Source organism: Oreochromis aureus, linkage group 14, assembly GCF_013358895.1.
Source record: "Oreochromis aureus strain Israel breed Guangdong linkage group 14, ZZ_aureus, whole genome shotgun sequence".
Taxonomy (NCBI): Eukaryota; Metazoa; Chordata; class Actinopteri; order Cichliformes; family Cichlidae; genus Oreochromis; species Oreochromis aureus.
The window spans coordinates 39,689,582-39,709,634 of NC_052955.1; the positions used below are offsets into that span (position 1 = coordinate 39,689,582).

The 20,053-nt window shown below is 41.8% G+C and overlaps 2 protein-coding genes across 2 annotated transcripts in view; both read left to right on the forward strand.

Moving 5' to 3' along the window:
* Positions 1 to 4,350: 4,350 nt before the first annotated feature.
* Positions 4,351 to 5,751, forward strand: tmem97 (transmembrane protein 97). The gene is made up of 3 exons (XM_031728557.2): positions 4,351 to 4,552; positions 4,668 to 4,812; positions 5,287 to 5,751. The coding sequence occupies exons 1-3, from the start codon at positions 4,439 to 4,441 to the stop codon at positions 5,559 to 5,561; spliced, it is 534 nt and encodes a 177-aa protein (XP_031584417.1). The 5' UTR covers positions 4,351 to 4,438; the 3' UTR covers positions 5,562 to 5,751.
* Positions 5,752 to 7,297: 1,546 nt separating this feature from the next.
* The window catches only part of ulk2 (unc-51 like autophagy activating kinase 2), a 39,059-nt gene continuing 26,303 nt past the window's right edge, over positions 7,298 to 20,053 (forward strand). Inside the window, exons 1-4 of the mRNA XM_031728576.2 lie at positions 7,298 to 8,392; positions 11,841 to 11,933; positions 12,118 to 12,159; positions 19,556 to 19,588. Of these exons, the coding sequence (XP_031584436.1) occupies positions 8,303 to 8,392; positions 11,841 to 11,933; positions 12,118 to 12,159; positions 19,556 to 19,588 (258 nt within the window). The 5' untranslated portion in view covers positions 7,298 to 8,302. The remainder of the gene's footprint in view (positions 8,393 to 11,840; positions 11,934 to 12,117; positions 12,160 to 19,555; positions 19,589 to 20,053) is intronic.

Below are 20,053 nucleotides of genomic sequence, written 5' to 3' on the forward strand. Positions count from 1 at the left end.
TCAGCTGTTAGAGGTATTGTAATAACGTGGAAGCGATTTGGATCCATAGCCATGAGTCAAACATTTCAAACATTTGACACTCAGCCACTTTAAGTTTATGTAGCAACAGCTCATGTTTCACAGTATAAAAGGGCTTTCTCGGGTCTAAACATACTGCTCCTTTGACTTTACCACTATCTAGAGATCACTTCATAATTTTTCTAAGATAACTACTAGATACTTGTGACAAAACAAATTTCTTTCAAGAAAAACTGTTAACTCTGTCACTAGCTCTCAATAACGTGATAGCTCTTCAATACATTGCAGGAATAATTAAAATTGATGAATCCATCCATAAAGCAATGCATGGAACTGAATCAGCACTTTTAATGTGATTTCATGTGATTCTGGTGAAAGTGTCATTCTTATTTTACTCGATTCAACTGCTGCATTTGACACTGTAGACCATGAAATTTTATTCTCGCGTTTGGAGCAGTGTGTCTGTATAACAGGTGTGGCTCTGAAATGGTTCAGGTCTTACTTAACAAATCAAACCTTTTCAGTTCGCTTAGGAAACTGTGAGTCCTCCCGTGCTCCGCTGTCTCATGGAGTACCACAGGGTTCCATTCTGGGCCCTATCCTGTTTTCACTTTATTTACTTCCCTTGGGCTCAGTTTTTAGGAAACACTGACTCTCTTTTCACTGTTATGCAGATGACTGCCAGATTTATGTTCCTCTTAAAGAGAAAGATGGGTCGTCTGTAAATCGCTTGCAAACATGTCTGGAGGACGTCAAGTCGTGGTTGGCGCTAAACTTTCTTTGTTTTAATGATTCTAAAACTGAAGTAATGGTGTTTAGACCTGCCTCCGCTGATGTTCCATGTGTTGATTTGCAATCCCTGAAATCATTCTGTAAACCAGAGATTGTAAATCTGGGTTTTAAAATGGATCCTGAACTTAAGCTTGAAAGCCAGATCGGGTCGGTTGTAAGGTCTAGTTTCTTTCATCTGAGGCAGCTGGCCAAAACCCATCACTTTCTTGCGCGACAGCAATTTGAAACAGTAATCCGTGCCTTTGTAACCGTTCAGCTGGATTACTGTAATTCTCTTTATTTTGGGGTGAGTCGATCTCCTGTTCTTCGACTGCAGCGAGTTCAGAATGCTGCTGCACGCCTTTTAACTGGCACTCGTAGATGCAAGCATATCACCCCAGTTTTATATTCACTTCATTGGCTGCCCGTGCATTTTAGGATCCATTTTAAGCTGCTTTTATTTGTTTTTAAATGTTTGTCCAATGCTGCCCCTCTGTACCTCTCTGAGCTTCTTCATCCATACATACCTTCCCGGTCCCTCTGGTCGGCAGACCAGCTCCTCCTGAGTGTGCCCAGGACTAATCGTAAGCTCAGAGGGGATCGGGCGTTTGCTGTGGCAGCACCAAAATTGTGGAATGAGTTGCCTTTACGTGTTAGACAGGCTCCTTCCTTATCTGTTTTTAAATCACATCTTAAAACATATCTATTTACCTTGGCTTTCAGCACAGCAGGACTTGTTGATGTCTCTTAATATGTTTCTTATTAATTATATTATTTTTTAATTTTAAGATATTCTATATGTAATTTAAACTGTTTTCTCTTTGTTTTCTATTTGTAGCACTTTGGCCAACATTGTTGGATGTAAAGTGCGTTATAAATAAAGATGCTATGCTATGCTATCCTCTTTTGGTCTCAGGGGGTGCTGGAGCCTATCCCAGCTGTCTTAGGACGAGAGGTACTTCCTGGACAGGTCGCCTGTCTGTCGCAGGGCTAACACATAGACACAGACAACCATTCGCTCTCACAGTCACACCTATGGGCAATTTAGAGTTACCAGTTAACCTAACCCCACAAACTGCATGTCTTTGGACTGTGGGAGAGAACCCACGCAAACACGGGGAGAACATGCAAACTCCACACAGAAAGACCCCGGCCTGATGGTGGAATTGAACTCAGGACCTTCTTGCTGTGAGGCAGCAGTGCTAACCTCCATGGATGGATGGATGGCATTTGATGTAGATGTAAATCTGGAATCTTGTCCAGATTAAAAACATTTGTGTTGTAATAGATTGTTTTAATAAAAGAAGCAATATTAACAGACAGATTTGTCACATGTGCAACTGGATCTTTCACATGGTCTGTCTGTCTGTTTTAGTCCTTGGCAGACAGAAGAAGTAGTGTTGGGTCTGGAAACACTTGCTCACTCAGAACAATATGTGAAAGTCATGCCATTAGGAAATCTGAAAAAAAGGCCCTCAGAGCAAGATCTGGCCCTTCAGCTGATCCAGCTACTGTTCACTGAAGCCTCTTCAGAAATGGTCTCACCTGAAGGGAAGCCACTCTTAAAGAAGGAAAGGGGACAAAAAGGTGGAGAAATTACACAAGAAGTGGACTGAAAACAGTTGGAACAGCTCATATGGTGTTCAACCTAATTAAACATGCACAGAGCAGGTGGGGAGAGAGGTGCAACAGTGAGTGTCTACAGCCATGTGTAAAACATAGTGAAGAGTCTGTCATGGGTTAGTGGTTAGCTTTGACTTTGATAATTGTAGTATTGTGGGATCATCTTGACAGAAAATGAAACAAAAGACAGCCGAAACCTAAAGAAGAGAGAATGTCCCTCAAGAACCTGGAGAACTATTACAAAAAACTTAGAGAGTTCATACTGTGAAAAATAAATATGAATACTGACTTTCAAGCTCATTAGTTTGTTAGACAAACTCTTTATTTACCTGTGTATTTGCATTTGTTGCAATATATCATTGCATAGTATGTACAGTGTAATGTAAATGAAGGTGTTTATTATTCAGGGGGGAAAAAATCCAAACCTAAATGCCCCTTCCCCCTCCTGTGGTGGTGGTAGTGTGATGGTTGGGGCTGTTTTGCTGCCTCAGGAGCTGGAAGACTTCCTGTGGTAAATGGAACCATGATTTCTGCCGTCTACCAAAACATCCTGAAGGAGAATGTCGGCCATCTGTTCACGACCTCAAGCTGACCTCAATGATCCAAATACACCAGCAAGTCCACCTCTGAATGGCTTAAAAAACAAAACAAAATTAAGACTTTGGAGTGGCTTCCCCAGTCCTGACCTGAAATCGATTGAGCTGCTGTGGCATGACCTTCAAAAGGTGGTTCATGCCTATAAAGCCTCCAATATGGCTGAATTGCAAAAATTCTGCAAAATGAAGGTTAAAATTCCACCACAGGGCTGTGAAACACTCATCGTCAATTATTGCAAACGCTTGATTGCAGTTGTTGCTGCTAAGGGTGACCCAACCAGTTAATGAAGCTTATCTGTCATCACACATCTATCTGCTTCCCAGGTGTTGCAGCTTGACTGTGTGGGAAAGTGGAAGTGATTTAACACTTCCACTTTCCCACACAGTCAAGCTGATTGTGACATCACTGGTCTACTCCAATCATCTTTCTGCCGGCCCTCTTCAGGCCAATCAGCCTTCATTCCCTTCACTTCAAATCTCACTGCACATCTGTCATTTTCCCTTGCAGACACCTTTGTGCCACCCACCTCCTCCCTATCAGCACCTCTCACATGTCACTCAGGCCCCATTCAAGCCTCCATCTTCATCTCCATCACCAGCCTCTAGACTCCGTGGGGTCCTGCCCTGGTCCTAATCCCCATGGCCACTGGGATTCTGTTCTGCTGTGATGGGAAAATACCACAAACACAAAGTTTCCATCCCAAGATGCACCAAATATTTTCATTTTGTGCCTCTGAGTTTGCAGGTGGGTTGGCTTGAGCTTTACCGCCAAGAATTGTTATATAGTTTAGTGTTTTTCTTCTGCACGTGGAAACTGGACGATTTGTCTTCAGCTGTTTTTTACAGGAGGTTTTAGCTGGAAAACTGATCAAGAAAGCAGGATTACTAACAAGGTATACACAAAGAATTATATGTGAAGATATGTTTAAATAGTTAATTATTCATCTGATTTTACATTGATCAGTGTGTTTGATTTAAGTGGACTCAGTTACTGGATTTTCTGACAGCTCTGCTGCCAGTTCTTCCACTGACTGAATAAAGTAGGTCTTAAGTATATTTGCAGTCATACAGTCAGAGACTGCACTCCATCGATATTTAAATTATTGTCTTATCTTTCCTTTGGTCGGATTCTCCTTTCTGAGTCTAAAATGTCTCCAGATAACTGAGCTATTATCTTTTCTTAATGCCGTAATGAAAACTGTACAATACTGCTACTACTAATAATAATAATTCCTACATTCACGAGGAGCTCGTAAAGCGGCATGCGCATTCTCCAATGTGGGACGAATGGTGCCTTCAGGAGCGCCCTCATGTCATTCTCGCTAGCCAATGGGATCCAGCCTGGGAACAGGCGTTTCAACGTTGCGCTGCATCCACAGCGGACTTGGACCCCGTTTCTGCTGTTATGTGCACTGAGTAAGTCAGAGATCATGTCTCTCCGTGTGTTAGAGATAATCTTTTTCTTCTACTTCGCCACTCATATTCCGATCACATTATTTATTGACTTACAAGCCCTGCTGCCTGAACACGTGTACCCCCAACCGGTGAGTTACTTTAAATGAACACACACACACACACACACACACACACACACACACACACACACACACACACACACAAATTTCCAGCTACAACTTAATGCACACTTTTCCCCTCCAGCTGAAGGACCTTCTGAAATGGTACGCAGCGGACTTCAAAGACCCCATGGTGCTGGACCCCCCGGAGTGGTTCAAGTCATTTGTTTTCTGCGAGGCTTTGCTTCAAACACCGTTTTTCCCCATTGCAGCGTACGCTTTCCTGAAAGGTCAGTTAACACGAAAAGTGGCTGGTTGAGCCAGACTTTACTAAAATCATCATAATAAGTAAAAGCTTCACACCCACCCAGCCCACCACGCACGCACTTTCTCAGGTCAGCTGCTGTCCTTGTAGGACAGAGACGCTGGTCAAAGGCGACCTCTGTCGGCTTTATGTTGTCTTACCATCAGACATCTACTGCCTCAAGTGTTTGTAACCAAACTGCAGCTCAGCCAGGGGCGTTTCCAGGAAATGACCAAGAACCAGTGAGGGTGGGCCCACTGGACATGAGAAAATGTCACCCTGGCCACCACCACACTGTATTATACACACAAATAATAAAGATGAAGGGAATTGAATTTTCTGTGCTTGTTGGAAACAAACAAAACGTCTGCATTGCCTTGGATGATTCACAGAGTTGGCGTCACAGGTTTTCTGTGTCTTACCAAAACCATTATGTCCTTTCTCCCAATTGCTCTAACAGGTGGTTGTAAGTGGATCCGGATTCCTGCCATTGTGTATTCCACACACGTGGCCACCACATTGATCCCAATCCTCGCCCACATCCTCTTCTATCAGTTCCCTCTGAAACCCAATCCTGGTCCTCAGACTGTCCAAGAGCGCTGGTTGCTAGTCTCCATATATGCACCATACCTGTTGGTGCCTGTGCTGCTCCTCCTCACCATGCTGATGTCCTCGACATATAACAACTCCTCTAAGCCTGGGAACGCGTCAGCCAAGGCCAAAAAGAAGAACTGAAGTGCCACAAGACAATATTATCTAATTAACTGTGATTTTAAGAGATCTTTCTCTACATTTGTGAATGTATGAACATGTATGTGCAAGTCTGTGTGAGTCACACCGTTTATCAGGAAGAAACTGCTGTCGTGAACCATCCGAAACTGTCACTTTTAATGTTGAGCTTTTAATAAAATCCATATTGTTGTGATTTTTGTTCTGATGTTTCTATTTGGGTTTAGACATACCCCTGTCTGAATGGCCTAGCTTCTCTGTTTCAGGAGGCTTAAGCCCCAGTATATCAGTGCCTTATACAGGAACATAAACCGTTTAGGGGTTTGTTTGTTTTTTGGTAGTGGTGGTGGTGGTGGGGGGCTTATTAAACCTCATCTTCTTATTGGTGCTGTCAGAGAGTGCTAGTGTAAGATGCAGGTACAGGTACATCTGAAACTTTCAGTCAGGACGTTTGCTTTTGAACACTTAATGATTAGACAACAGATCATCTTCACTGGTAGTCTAATTGACATTTCTCATTTTAAAGGACTCAAAGTACAAGATGAGCCTGCAGTAGTGATATTATATACAGATATAATGATGTGGAAATTAAATAATAAGGCAGACTTTGTTTACTGTTGTGACTTTTAGCTATTTAAACATCCTTAATGAGAAATCTATACAAGTCACCTTTGTTCAAGCCAAACACTCAGGAGCGGTGCATCACATGTAGATAAAGGGATCAGCTGTATTTGTTCCTGGAAATGCTTTGTTGTCAAAGACTTTAAACAAACTCTTGTTTTATCTATTATATTGATTAAAAAAATCATCTTTGATGGATTTTCTTGTCAACTGTTGATCTTACAGTTGTTTCAAGTCGATTAAAAAATGTGCTGTTTTGCCCACTGACCCTGCTCATACATTTGAACATCTCCTGTATCACACTGTTTGGATACGGTCAGCTACATAAAAGGCTCCACTAAGTGAACGTTTCTTTCAGTAATTCAAGTTGTTCTTGTTATGAATCTTCTATCACATTTATTGGGCAGTATTTTTACAGCGTACCTCCACGTCTCCAGGCTCTCTTCCTTGAAGGGTGGAGGCTCTCTTCCACTCCCTTCACAGAAGGCATTCTGGGTGTGTGTGCCAGCCCTTAGTTACAAAAGACATTTTTTTAAGTTGTTGTACAACTTAAAATGTCCACTCAGCTTTGTTCTTTTACTGCTATTTTTCCCAGCCACAGAGGGTGTAGACGTGTAGACACTAAGCAAGACAAGATGTGTCGTTAATAACAGTGTATGTATTATTTTGCTGACAAACAGTGGTTTTTCCCCTCTTTTAAAAATTTGCTGTCATATTGTATAGTTACATATAGTTACATGTTTAATTAACCCCCCTCACACACAACTTTTGTTGGTTAACTATTGTTAAAATATCCATTGTTTCACGTTTAAATAGGTTATATGTAAAAAATACTAGTACAATATATGAGCTACATGTGTTAAAGGCAACATCCTCCTCCTTCACCCCTAAATTCCCAGAATTCATTGTGATAATTTTTTAAAAATAAGAATATGAACTACAGTTAATCTAAACAGTCATCAAACACCGTTGATAAAATGTATCGTTTTATAGCTGTGAGTCTGATTTGTACGAACAAACACACAGTCCTACACTACCGGGACTAACCTTTGCAGCGGAAGGAAGGGTCTGTGTTGGCCTCCGCGGACGGATAGCCTATAAAAGGAAATATGGCACTAAGTTTCTGTATTGTTTAAGTCATCGGCCGAGTAGGACCTCTGCTGTATTTTGAGAAGTGACAGCACTGTACGGGGATTTAAATACTGTACAGTGTATGTACAGGCAGACTTCCAGTCGTTGCGTTTGGAAGCAGATTTAATCGAAGGCGAAAGTTATTTCCAGAGGTAACGTTAGCTGTCCTCTCAGACTCGACGACGAAGGAAACGAAGTGTTTTTGTTATTTACACGGATGAAATTTATACTAACCGAGGAGACGTCTGTGTTTTTCCAAGAGCTCTTATGGACCTGGACTTGCTGTCGAAGAAGACAGATAATAGGGACTAACAGTCCTGTGTTGATGTTTTACGCTAACATGGACTGTGCATTAGCTCCCTGATGCTGGCTAGCGTCATAGGTTGCTACAGCTTGTATATTTTAGCTTGAGTCTGGATTTATTGTCAAGTATCGGGACAGGTATCCTTACGTTCTTATACTTCTTAGTATGTTTCTAGGCGCTGTTTACATGACGCTTGGTATAGCCAAAGGGCTATATCACTGTCAGGCTAACAGATAGCTCGGTGTCTGCATCTGCAAGATTGGCATCATGTAGACTGTCCCTCTGAACGGGTTAGGTGACCAGGACACGCAATGTGTTAGTGAGCCTCCTTAGAGTGCTTTGCAAAGCTGGATTGAAGCTACTGAACTAGGTGAAAGAGTGACAGCTGGCACGGATATAGTTTAGCTCAGAGTGAGTTTGCCATGCTTAAAGTCGTCTGTTGTGTGTGATATTGCAAACATCCCAGCCTGCTTGGAGGGCATGTGAATGCATCATGTCCTGGCTGCATCTCTTATTTATGCAATAACGCACACCAGAGCAGCCTGTCATGAAATAATTCCGCAGAGCAAGAAGCAGCAGCATCATCAGGACTGAGTCGATAGCTTGCCCTGGGATTTTTCTTTTCCTCTAAAGAGGACAGCGTCATCCAAGGATAACCAACTGTGCCCAGCTGGACCATCGGTCCTTCACAATGGAAACTGTGGGAGATTTTGAGTACAGCAGAAAAGATCTGGTTGGACACGGAGCCTTTGCTGTGGTGTTCAAAGGAAGACACAGGAAGGTAAATAAATCAGTTGCACATTTGCATCACCTCCTTTACTTCATCTTGCAGGGAAAGGGGGAGCGAGCAGACAACTCATTTGGAAATCTGGGTCAGTCAGTAGAACTGGGGAATGCTGCTCTGCAGCACTATATCACCTTTTTTGCGGGGAAAGGTAATATTTTCAAGCACTTTCATAACTAAACCCCTGCATCCTGACTGATGTAATGTGGAGTCATGCTGTGACAGGTAATTTTTGGTGCCATTTCATCGGCCTGATGGGAGGTGCATGAGTGCATTTATGCTATTTCGTTCATTCATGATAGAGATGAGTCAGGCAGCTGTGAATGACTTGCTGACGTACTAAAGCAGGAGGGAGCATGGGGGGGTGCAGTGTTTTTCCTTTTGCCTTTTTAAGCAGACAAGCGTTACTTATGTAAGATCTGCACAACATTCATTCACACTGAACCACAGAAAGATCATTAAGCTCAGAAAGTGGATTAAATTGCTAACATTTCCCGGAGTGGGGCTTTCTGTGACAAAAGAAGCTTAGGATGGGGTGGGTTTGTATATGTGTGACAGAGATGCATGCCATGACATCACGTTGGCCCAGTGCTACTGGTGTGAAACAGATGGTCCTGAATTTCTGAACTGAAGCTGCATCAGAGCTTCCCTGGGCAGCGAAGCTTCTTTGTCACTGTGACAATCGATTACCAGCTCAGAACCTGGAAACTCTGAAACATACGTGTCTGTGTAAACAATCCCTGTGTGTGGTCACATGCTTCCATGTCAGGTTAAAACAGACCTGGCATGTGATCAGTGTGTTTACTATTTTAGTCCCATCATCTGCACTCTGTTTAGCCTATTTATAGGATTGTGTGGGCTCACAGGCACAGGACGGTTAGAGGCACCTGGATGCATCAGACCTAATGGATTGATTCATTCCTCGGGAGGTGTTGGATGTTCCATATGGTCTCATGTTGCACTGAAATATCAATTTATTATGCAGAGTCTGTTCACAGATAAGATAGACTGGGGCTAGTTTGAGAAATGTCTTTTGGCTTCTGTGGGTAATTCCCCCTCTAACTTTGAAACAACAAATGTCAGAAAAGAAACAAATGTATTTGGTCTGAATAATCACTGTGTTTTATTCCTAGACTGTATATAAAAGATGTAACAACTGTGACATCGCCCACTGGTTTTGGACTGCGTTTAAGACCCTCAACATTATCTCTGCTGCCCTGTTGTTGTTGTTGTTGTTGTTGTTGTTGTTTTGTAAACAGAAATGACCATATTTGGACAGCTGGGTGGAGAGCTATGTTATCAGCTATTGCTTGCAAGTCAATAGGAACAGTTCAGTTAGCCCCGTTAGTGGCAATGAGGTGACAGCTATGACTGCTGAGTCTAATGAATATAATATATGTTATACCAAAAATGACCTAAAAATAATTTTTTAAATATGTTATCACCTTAGAAAGTACTACAATTGAAAAACAAGCACCCGCTCCTTTCAAAAATAAAGTGGTAATTTTCCTCACCCAAAGTGGGTCTCTAGGGGAGGACTATGCAAGTCAGCACTACCAGTCTGTATATAGATAAGACAGACTTGTTTTCCTGATTTTTCTGGCCAAATGATAAACAAAGGTTCATTTTATTTTATGTGAAATACTACTTAAAATATAAAAACAAATAAAATTAAGATTAAAGTCTGTAAATCTGTAATTGCAGTTTTCCTTTGGGGGCATACTGTGGGTGTGAACATTTTATTTAACTCATGTTAGAATGATGCGAAATTGTTACATTTTTAAAATATTTTCTTAACTTTTCATAATAATATAACAATTTATAATATTTTCTCAATGCAAGTTTGTTTCTCTGAAACATGAATCTTACGTAAACCACTGGATTTAATTGACTGGATGTTGATCCACCCAATGTTTTCAGGACAAGGACATTTTAAACTTTCTGTACAATGTTGAGTGAAAATGTGTGGCTCACATAAGATGTGAAGAGCGCTGCTCACAGTCCTCTGGTCCTACTTCCAGCTATCCAGTCTCACCTTCAGCTATATCTGGTTGCAGTGTTATTGACTATAATCTCTTTGTTGCTCACAGGTCTGTAATCAGCTGTGATTCATAAATGAGATAATGCTTTATTCTGGAAAATGAACACGTGCTTCTGTCGCTCTCAACAGGGCAAATCTGGTGACTCCACCTTTTCTTAACTCTTACGTGGCAATTGGCTAGGTTTGAGCAAATACATTTCCCTATATATTGTACAATAAAGGCATCTTGATCCAAGAGCTCATATGGAAACATGATCTTGCTCTAACAGTCATCTGAGCGCCTTGTCACTGAGTGCAGAACCTCGGCCTTGCTGTCAGAAAGCCAGTTGACCCGGTGTTACTGGGACAGCTAAAATTTCCTTCGTCCTTCATGAGACCTTGTCCACTGCAGTGCCAACAGCGTTTTGCATGCGCTAGAAAAATCAAAACCATACCTAATTTAATTTTGAAGTGTAAATTCACCTCAATGATAAGATGTAACCCTAACCTTAGATTTTGGAGAAGAATAAAATGTAGAGTTTTTGATGTGTGGCAGAATGTTTAGCCAGAAAGCCAAAGGGGTTAGGGTTGCCATCATTGATGAGGACCTAGAAATCAGGGGGTTAAATTTGGCTTTAAGGTGAATGGACTGATTAGATTGCTGTCTGTAAGTCACTTGTGCCTTCTTTGTGGTTCATGCTGGCTCATCTGCAGGGTGTAGGGTATAGAAAATACACTTGTATGAATGTGTGTGACAGGGTGAGTGAGGCTTGTATTAAAAAGGACTTTGAGTGCTCAGTGTGGAACACCATACAAACATTTGGGTCAGAAATGTTTGTTGGACAGAAGTTGATGTTAAATATTCCCAGTGAAATTAGATCACACATGTAAGTGGTTCGAAGACTTCTTGGGCATCCTGTAAAAACGGATTGATTGGACTGAGCTTATGACCTCACATACATATTGCTATAGTGCTCAGACTGTCTGTTGTCTGTCTTTCACCTCCACCTCCAGTCTTGATCTTACATGATAAAATCTGTTAGCTTAGCGTGTCTCGTCTAAAACAGAGACAATCTTTGCTAAGAATGAATAATAAAACCCTCTGAGAGAGCTTTATCACACACAATCCCACATGTGTGTTTCTGTTGGGCTGTCTCCGAGGTATATTGATCCCAATACGAGTTGGCCAGGATGTTACGGGTTTCAGATCAACAAAAATATTTCCTGAGTGAAAGCATGGTTGCCTCTAGCCACAACAAATTCATGCACTTTCTCTGTTGGTTATAAGTGGTCAGCCTGCAGCGTCAAGGAACTCAAAACCTCAAGAGGAAACGTATGAGTGCCAGCATTAAAAATTCAATCTGAACTGTTTTACAGGAACATCCTTCTCACATAATCTGTTTCCTCCTGTTTTGTGTTGTGTAGAAGACTGACTGGGAGGTGGCCATCAAAAGCATTAACAAGAAGAACCTGTCCAAGTCCCAGATCCTTCTTGGGAAGGAAATCAAAATCTTGAAGGTGAGCGTGACCCTTCATTTAATTCCCTCTTTTTTCCTCTTTACTGGACTCGACTTGACTTGAGTGTGCACCTTTGATAAAATCCGTCCCAGATAGAAACATGAATGAAAGTGACCCGATTAACTTCTGTAGGCTAGTTGATGCTCCTACTAATTCTTTTCACTTTTTGGCTCTTTTTGCTCAGGAGCTGCAGCATGAAAATATTGTGGCACTTTATGATGTCCAGGTAAGTTTGGGAATCTTTTAGAAACTTTGCTAATAAGCAATAAAGTAATGTCTGTCTTTAGTGTTTGATTTAATTTTAATATGCCGCTTCTTTGACTAATGTGTCATCGTTTGTTTGTGTCTGAGAGGATGGGCTTGTCTGTTCTATAGTCTGTGGTAGAAAAACTGAAATTTTCAAATGAACCTTCTTCCAAAAAGATCACCTCTGTAGGAATATGTTCAGCCAGCCTAACCTGAGATTAGCCATGGTTCAATGCACAGACAGTATGTGAAAGCTGGATGAAGCCATATTAAAGTTACACATTGGTATCCTGTTATTTCAAGCTGCCAGCTTGGCATTTTGGTCGTACATTTAAATGGATGTGATTGAATGATATCGTAGGGCTGGCACAAAACAGGCGCATCTTGATGACATCATCAACATGCTGAGTGGTATAGACAAAATCTCTACCATTGGCCAAATTCATATCGTTTCTACCGTATACAGTTTATACCACCCACACATGATATTGTAGAGGTGCGGATTATCAGGTTGCACTGGCAGTATACTTATCCATTGGTAAGTTAGAAATGAACATTTGTTAGCATGTTATGGATATAACTCAAATATATGTTAACAAATAATATGAAAGTAAAACGTAAATATTTCCTCAAACATTAAGAGCTGAGCAGCAGCTTGTAGTTGCAGTTCAGGTAGTATATAATGTCTGCTTTAATTGTTTATTTGATGCAACTTTCCAAATCTTTGATATTATTGTCACAACTTAATTAATAATGGATATTTAAAAAAAAAAAAGATACTTGGGTAAAAAAAAATAAATGTTTTTTTATTGCATTAGTCATTTGGTCTTGTTGTTTTGCCGTACATAGGCTTTCCTAGATGGGAATATCAATGACAAACATAGAGGCAGCTGAATATTGCTACAAATTATATATGGTTTTTGTCCATCCACATACATGTTTGCGGGTGTACATGCGCCAGCGTATGCCCCCGGCCTCGCTACTGCCACAGATACAGTTTCGGCTGGAAACACTGGGTCTGTGGCTAAATTTGTCTGTGTTTCTAGACATGAGTGAACTCGAGCAAAACGCCTAGTGAGGGTGAAAAATGTGACTATGAACTCGGCTGCTTAACTCTGATTTCAGCTGTTGGCATTAACAAAGCAGCTCAAGTTCACAAACTAAGCCTGTGAACCTCCTTAAATCTGTCAAAGTGCACTAATATTAATTGATGGTGTAAAAACCATTAACTCTGACAACCACAATTCAGAATTCCTGAATAGAATGTGGCGGCCATGGTTGACTAATAACCCACAGTGCTTTGCAGTTACGGTTAAGTCAGTCTGTCATCTTGGGCTTTCCTATGGCTCACATGTACATTGAGCTTGATGTGAAAATGCAATTTGCATATTAATGATCATGAAACTGACCTCATGGCTCATTGTTAGTCAGTGGTGCTGGTTTCAGTCATTAAGGAAATGTACTGTTTATATGATTGGGGAAACCTGCAGTCAGCTGAGACTGAAGTCACTTAGATGAAACGTTTCTCCCACTGAAAACGCTGCGTCCAGAGGGACAGGATCAACTTTGCCTGGATGATTGAGCATGCATCGAGACTGGAGTTGGGAGAGCCTTTGATTGTATTTTTCAAAGCTGGCTATCTGTAGTGTTTACCAATGGTTGAGCTGTAGATAATGTTGTGATGCATTAATGATGGAGTTAGTTTCCTACACAGAGACTGTTGTTCACTGATGGTGGATGTGAGAGAGGCTGTGGCTGCATTTATTCCACACAGCTTAAACAAATGTTTGATTTTGAATTTTTTAAAGGCAGAAAAATTGCAATCATGAATAAATGATGCGATTTACTCCACTTTGCCGATGTCTGTCACAAGGTGAGCACACAGTAGGTGGTTCTGAAAAATCAGTTCTTCAAACTATGTTGTTTATATCCTCTGTTGTATTGGTTCATATCAGCAAACATTAAAAAGGTTCTGTTTAGATGTCCAGACTTGGCTGTAATACCATAAATAAATACTAATTTACCACTTCAAATGTAATGGTGAAGCACATCCCACATAGCAATGGCACTTCCTGTGTTTGCGTAAGCCTCCCTCTGGGATCCTGCTGGTCAGCCTTTCCACCGGTCCACTCCTCCCACCATGTCCTTCATCACTCATCCACTCTCCTGCTGATGTAATAGATCTCTTCCACAAGCAAGTGGCTGAGGAACCCATTAGTCAGGGTGCGTTGGATCAGGTGGTTTCCAGCAGAGATGAGGTGTGCAAGTTTCTGAGTTTCGTATTCAAATGTAATCAGGTGTTTGGGGGAGAAATGGTTACATCATGAGAAAATAAGAGACTCAAATAAGAGAGAAGGCACACGTAAAGTCATGAATGGTAGAGGTCAGTGAAATTATGCGGTCATGCCACTGATATTTGACTTTACTGTCCAAATCTGTTTATCATACTGATAGAATTAAAGGTTTAAAGAACCCAAACCCAACATGATGTTTTTGGCATGAGATGCAGGGAGATACTGCTGCTGTTTATGGCTTAAAAGCATTTTAGTCACTCCAAGCGCTCTCTTTCAGTTGTGTGGTTGCAATTCCTTCATACTCGTACTCTTTGTGTCGTGATTTTGTTTACCTGAGTTCTGTCCCCTCTTCCTTGCATGTCTGAGATGGTCACCAAGCTTTGCCTGTCACAGCTTCAGGCACAGTGTCTCCGTGTCTTTTCTTAGCAGCTGGATCTTTTTGTACTATCCCTGTAGTGTTCCCTGTGCTAGCAGAACAATGCTGTGTGGCAGGCTGTGCTCTCTTGGCGGGTATCAATACTGTCTGGCGTATTGCAAACCTGGCAGCTGTCACTTCCCATTATTTACAGCTGATATATATTTCACTTTTCCCCCCAGCTCCCCCGGTTGACCTGTTCCCAGCTCTATTAGCTGTTGTTTGAAGCATGTGTTGTATGTATGGGCTTACCAGACACAACAGGAAATGTAACCTGAACCAACTTGTGCAACCGTCCTAGCCTCTGTATTAGGAATCGCATGGAGCAGAGATTTTCTGCTTCTTATGGTACTTTTCAGACTTTACTCCTCCGTTTTGTTAGCACTGTTCCAGTACCTTAAACTTTCATCCCAAGCCCACAAAGCAAACTGGCAACAAAACTGGTTTTACATTACTATGGCAATCCTGTATGAGCTGGAACTGCAGAAAATTGTCAGTGATAACAGTACACACAGTAACGTACTGCTTTTTTCAGTAGGGTCATTTGGAAAATGCTAGCTCGATGGTCAGTGAGAATTTAGATTTGGAGATCAAGTGATTCCAGCTCACAGTATAGTTGGCTGTTTCTATTCACACTGCTTTGTATCTCTGTGAGCACCATATAGGTCACGTGCCATTTTCTTGTGACTACACACTTAGTAGAACTGCTTACATCCCTGTGTATGTTACATTTATTCACTCAGCATCCACACTGTGACGAGGGACTATATTAACGTACACCGTGGCATCTCAGCACTTCTTGTGCTACTTGCTGATTGCACAGAACAGTCACAGTTCTTTCATGTTTTTCTCTGCTGATTTTCACTCTAGTCATAATGTAGAATCTAAATAAGCTTCTTCTACATGTCTTTAGAAAACCTCCACATACACTAGACTGTGCTAGCTTTTTTGGATGCAGTGAGTCAGATGTACACAGATGTACAGGCAGCCTCTCAGAATAGCTGTGTGTTGACAGAAGACCGTGGAGCTGGATGTAGGAGTCTGCACCTTTGAAAGATTGCAGGTCCTTGGGACCAGAGCAGTAGTTTGGAGGAGCTCTGTTCATTTGCTGTGTTTAATGACAGCCTCGAGCACACAGCTGATTGGCTTACAGTCCTTGTCCTCTGCACTGTTGATGTTAAGCATTCTGCAGCAGCGTGAGGTAGCCTGGTCTAATTATAAGGTGTCCTGTGTCAGGGTCCTGGTTCTTTCTCCTCTCTAACTCTGCTGCCAGCACAGATTTGCTATTTGGATTCTTATCAATTGGAAGAGGATGGATGGATGGATGGATGGATGGATATATAATGGCTGATTTCATGGTTTCACTGAATTCCTTCCCGTCAAATGAGAAACAAGACGCCTCAGAGAAAATGTGCTCAGTCAGCGGAAAGGTGATTGTTGTTCTCAGCACATAAGAATGATGTCCAACTGAGTAATTCATGCCTCCTGACAAAGATGTGAATTTTGTTATTGAAAGTTCCACAAAAGGCTAATAACTGGACACTGAGCAGATCAACATGATTAAAGCAGGACAGATTCTGACTAGTGTGATGTTAAACAGAGGAAGAGAGGGTAGAGGTTTTTGGTTACTGAGAAAGCTGCTCCTAGGAATGTTGTGTGCTTGTCCAATGAGGGTCCCTCCAGCCTGACATGTGTAAAAACATCTGGTATAGGGGCTGTTTTAAGGAGCAAGAGGCACATTTCCTCTTAGGTGCTGTTTTAGAACTCATTTGAGTTTTCCTAGAAAATCGTCCTGTCTACATTCCTTTTACACAGCTTTGCTTTCCAGACATTTAACTGGGTGGAACAGAAGATCAGAGGAAATCACTGTGACTGCTCACTGGAGCACACAAACATATGCCCAGTCATCTGCTTAGAACATGTACATGTGTCTGTTTAATCACCACATAAGCATGAGCGCACACAGTCACATGATGTTCAGTACACATGTTGCATAAGAAGCTGACTGAAGGACTCAAGCCAAGGAATACAAGCCTGTGAAACTGTCGGTACTGTGTGTTAGACTTGGCCCTTAATAAAAGTGTATTATTGGGATTTGTGTTGCACATGCACTGACCTGTTGCAGTCAAGTGTATATTGATGTGAACTGGCATATCTGTGTAATGACGCAATGTACAGTTTCTCTTCCTGCAAAATGATAAACATCCTGTCCTGTTTATCTGAGACTGAGCAGCTGTGATGGTCAACAAGTGATCCTGAGTTATTGTTCTAAACACATCATTCGTTTTTTGTTTTGTTTTGCTGCCTGCTGTCACTTACACAAGCCATCTGTCATTGTGTGCTGCCGTTAGGTCAAACGTAGGCTTTTCTCCGAGCGGAGTTCCCTTGGATTATTCCAGTCTTTGTGAAGAACTTGTCTCCTGAGCTCCCCCTTCACCGTGCACCCCTGTCCTCTTCGGTTTGACCTTTCCCCATCCCTCATATAGTTACATAACCGTGCACTCCTGGAGTTGGCATGATGTAATAGCTGAACAGCTAACCAGGCAGTATCTTGTTTTGGCTCACATTGACTCATTGCAGTCCAAAGTATTTTTGCATTCATGTGTATGTGCTCAGCGCCCATGTATTGTGTTGTCAGTTATCATGCGAGCAGCCAGCCAACTGAGTTGCTTGTGAAACTGCTTCTAAGTGCTATGTGCGTGTGACATGGGTATGATGCGAGAGGCAGAGAGTCTATTTATGTCATAGTTGTTTTGGAAATTTTGTGCTGGAAGGCGATGTTTTGGAGCCCAGCCCAATCCACCCATCGAAGTCCAAAGTTCACCAGTGTTTACATCAGAAGCAGCCAGTGTGTGTGTGAACGGTACATTCTAGAAATCATTTGTAAGTGGTCAGAGATTGTCACTTTTATAACTGTGAGCTGCTACTTCCTCTAAGCTCTCACAGACAGAGGCTGGCCTATGTGCAGTCGTCTCCACCTGCCTCTTGAAATTCATCTTGTTTCTTACCAATGGGCAACGCGCCGAAACCGAAGCAACTGCTGCAGCCAGAGATGGTAACATGCGACGGGCCCAAACCGTCATGGATAAAACTGATCAATCCCCAGGCAACAGCTTCACTCCCTGCTGTTTGTTGACCTCAGCTTTCTGTGGATGTTCAAACTTGTGTTTGTGTAAGAGTGTTATTTAGTCATGACTGCTTCATAACTAAGCTCAGTGTCTTTGAGGTTAGCTGTGAAGTGGGCTTTGTGATGTGACTCTGCTTTCACTTCCCCCTCTTCAAGATTACGACCACATTATGTAATCCCCCGACCCTCCTCCTTGACACACCAAGAATGGATTCTGCTGTCCCATCCCCCTCCAACACCTGCCCCAGCTGGTGAAATCATTGTAAAAGATTACTTAAGAGCTACTTAGGAGACACAAAACAAAGCCATTTAGGTCGGGGTCACGCACATAAGCTGACTTACATGGTGTCACGGTGCTGCAGCGAGTAGTCATGTTTTTGTATTTGGCATAGTTTGATGGCTGTGAGTAATACTGGACTGCTCTGGTTGTTGTATGGTGTTAGCTAGAAAAGCTGATTGAGTCTCATGAATGCTAGGCAAGAGTTTGTGTGTGTGGTGCACTGAAGTTATGTCTCGACTAAAATTGAGCCTCAGGGCCTGATTTGGGTTGAATTATTGTGTTTAGATGAATTTAATACATTGGGGTTCACAATTTTATGGCTCTAAAGAACATAACATATAAGACGCCACAACGTTGAATTAAAATTTAGCTACTTATGAAGGACAAACGTAAACAAAAAAGATGGGTGCCCATATGGCTAAAACAAACAAAAGAGGAGGAAAACCCTGAGTCAGGCACACAGTGGGCCATTGGACTGAGGCTGCTCCTCTGAACTAGTTTAGGTAAACTAAACTAATGTAAACAAAACTGAAAACAGGAGTGCTGGTAACTGTCAATTCATCCTGTACTTGATAAACTAAGCTCTAACAGCAACAGAAAGATGAAGCCGCTGCTGATGGAGGTCAGTGGGACCGACCACCGTGCTGTCTGCTCTGGTTTTATATTCATGCGGTGAGCCTTCACCAACCAATCAGCACTAAGAATAAGTCAGAGTGAGAGCACAGGTTAATGAGAGCAATGCACTGGGGTCACATGTAACATGATCAAAGGATGAAACAGTGCAGAGACTTTTACTTTTATAGCTGATTTTTATCATTGGAAGCTACTAAACAGAAGGGTCATCATGCAAATATAACTTCACCTGTTCATCTCAGTTATGTCCACTAATTAGTTTCCATAATCACCCCTTTGCTCACATCTGCCGCCTGTGTGTGACGTCAGCAGCTTGACAACACGTGTCAAAATTTCCCTCAGAAATTGGCAACAACCTTTTGTCAGTTTCCAAGTTGAGTGGGCGTTCTGGTGAACGTTCCCATTCAGGAAGATGTAGATTATTCTAACATCACTTACATGCATAGTAAGATGGAAGTAATAAAAATACAGGTTCAGAAAAAGCCAGGTCTGTTATACATGGCATCCGCAAGTAGTTTGGGTACTTTGGGTTTTCTCCAGTGGCTGTTTTGTCATGTGTGTGTTTGGAGCTGACAGCTGCTGCAGGATAAATGGCTGCTGTAACTGATTCTGTCTCCTCTTTTCCAGGAAACGCCCAACTCTGTTTTCCTGGTCATGGAGGTAAGTATAGAAACGTGACACTGTAGATAGTTGGAACATATGTGTGTTTTTTAAACAGAGTAATGATTTATGGCCAGATGTCAACATGTGCTCTTTCCCTCTGTGCTGCCTTTTCTTTTTTTTTTCCTTCAAAACTTTGTTTTTTTCTCTTAACCTCCTGATGACCTCACTCTGTACACGGTCTCCAACTTTCTGCACTTGTGTTGCAACACTCGGCTAGAAAACAAACCATCTCAGGTTTCTCACTGACAACAAGCCTCTTTTCTAAGAATCAGATCTGCCTTGGCTTAAAATCTTGCTTTGGAGTTTTTAGGACACTACATTGTTAGGAAAGTGATTTTCTGTGTCCTACAGCTAGGTTACATTTCTTTGAGGATGTTGACATGACAGTTTTGTCACCATATGTATGAAAACTACGGTTTTCAGAGCTAGCACTAGCTGAAGATTGGTGGATCTTTGATAATT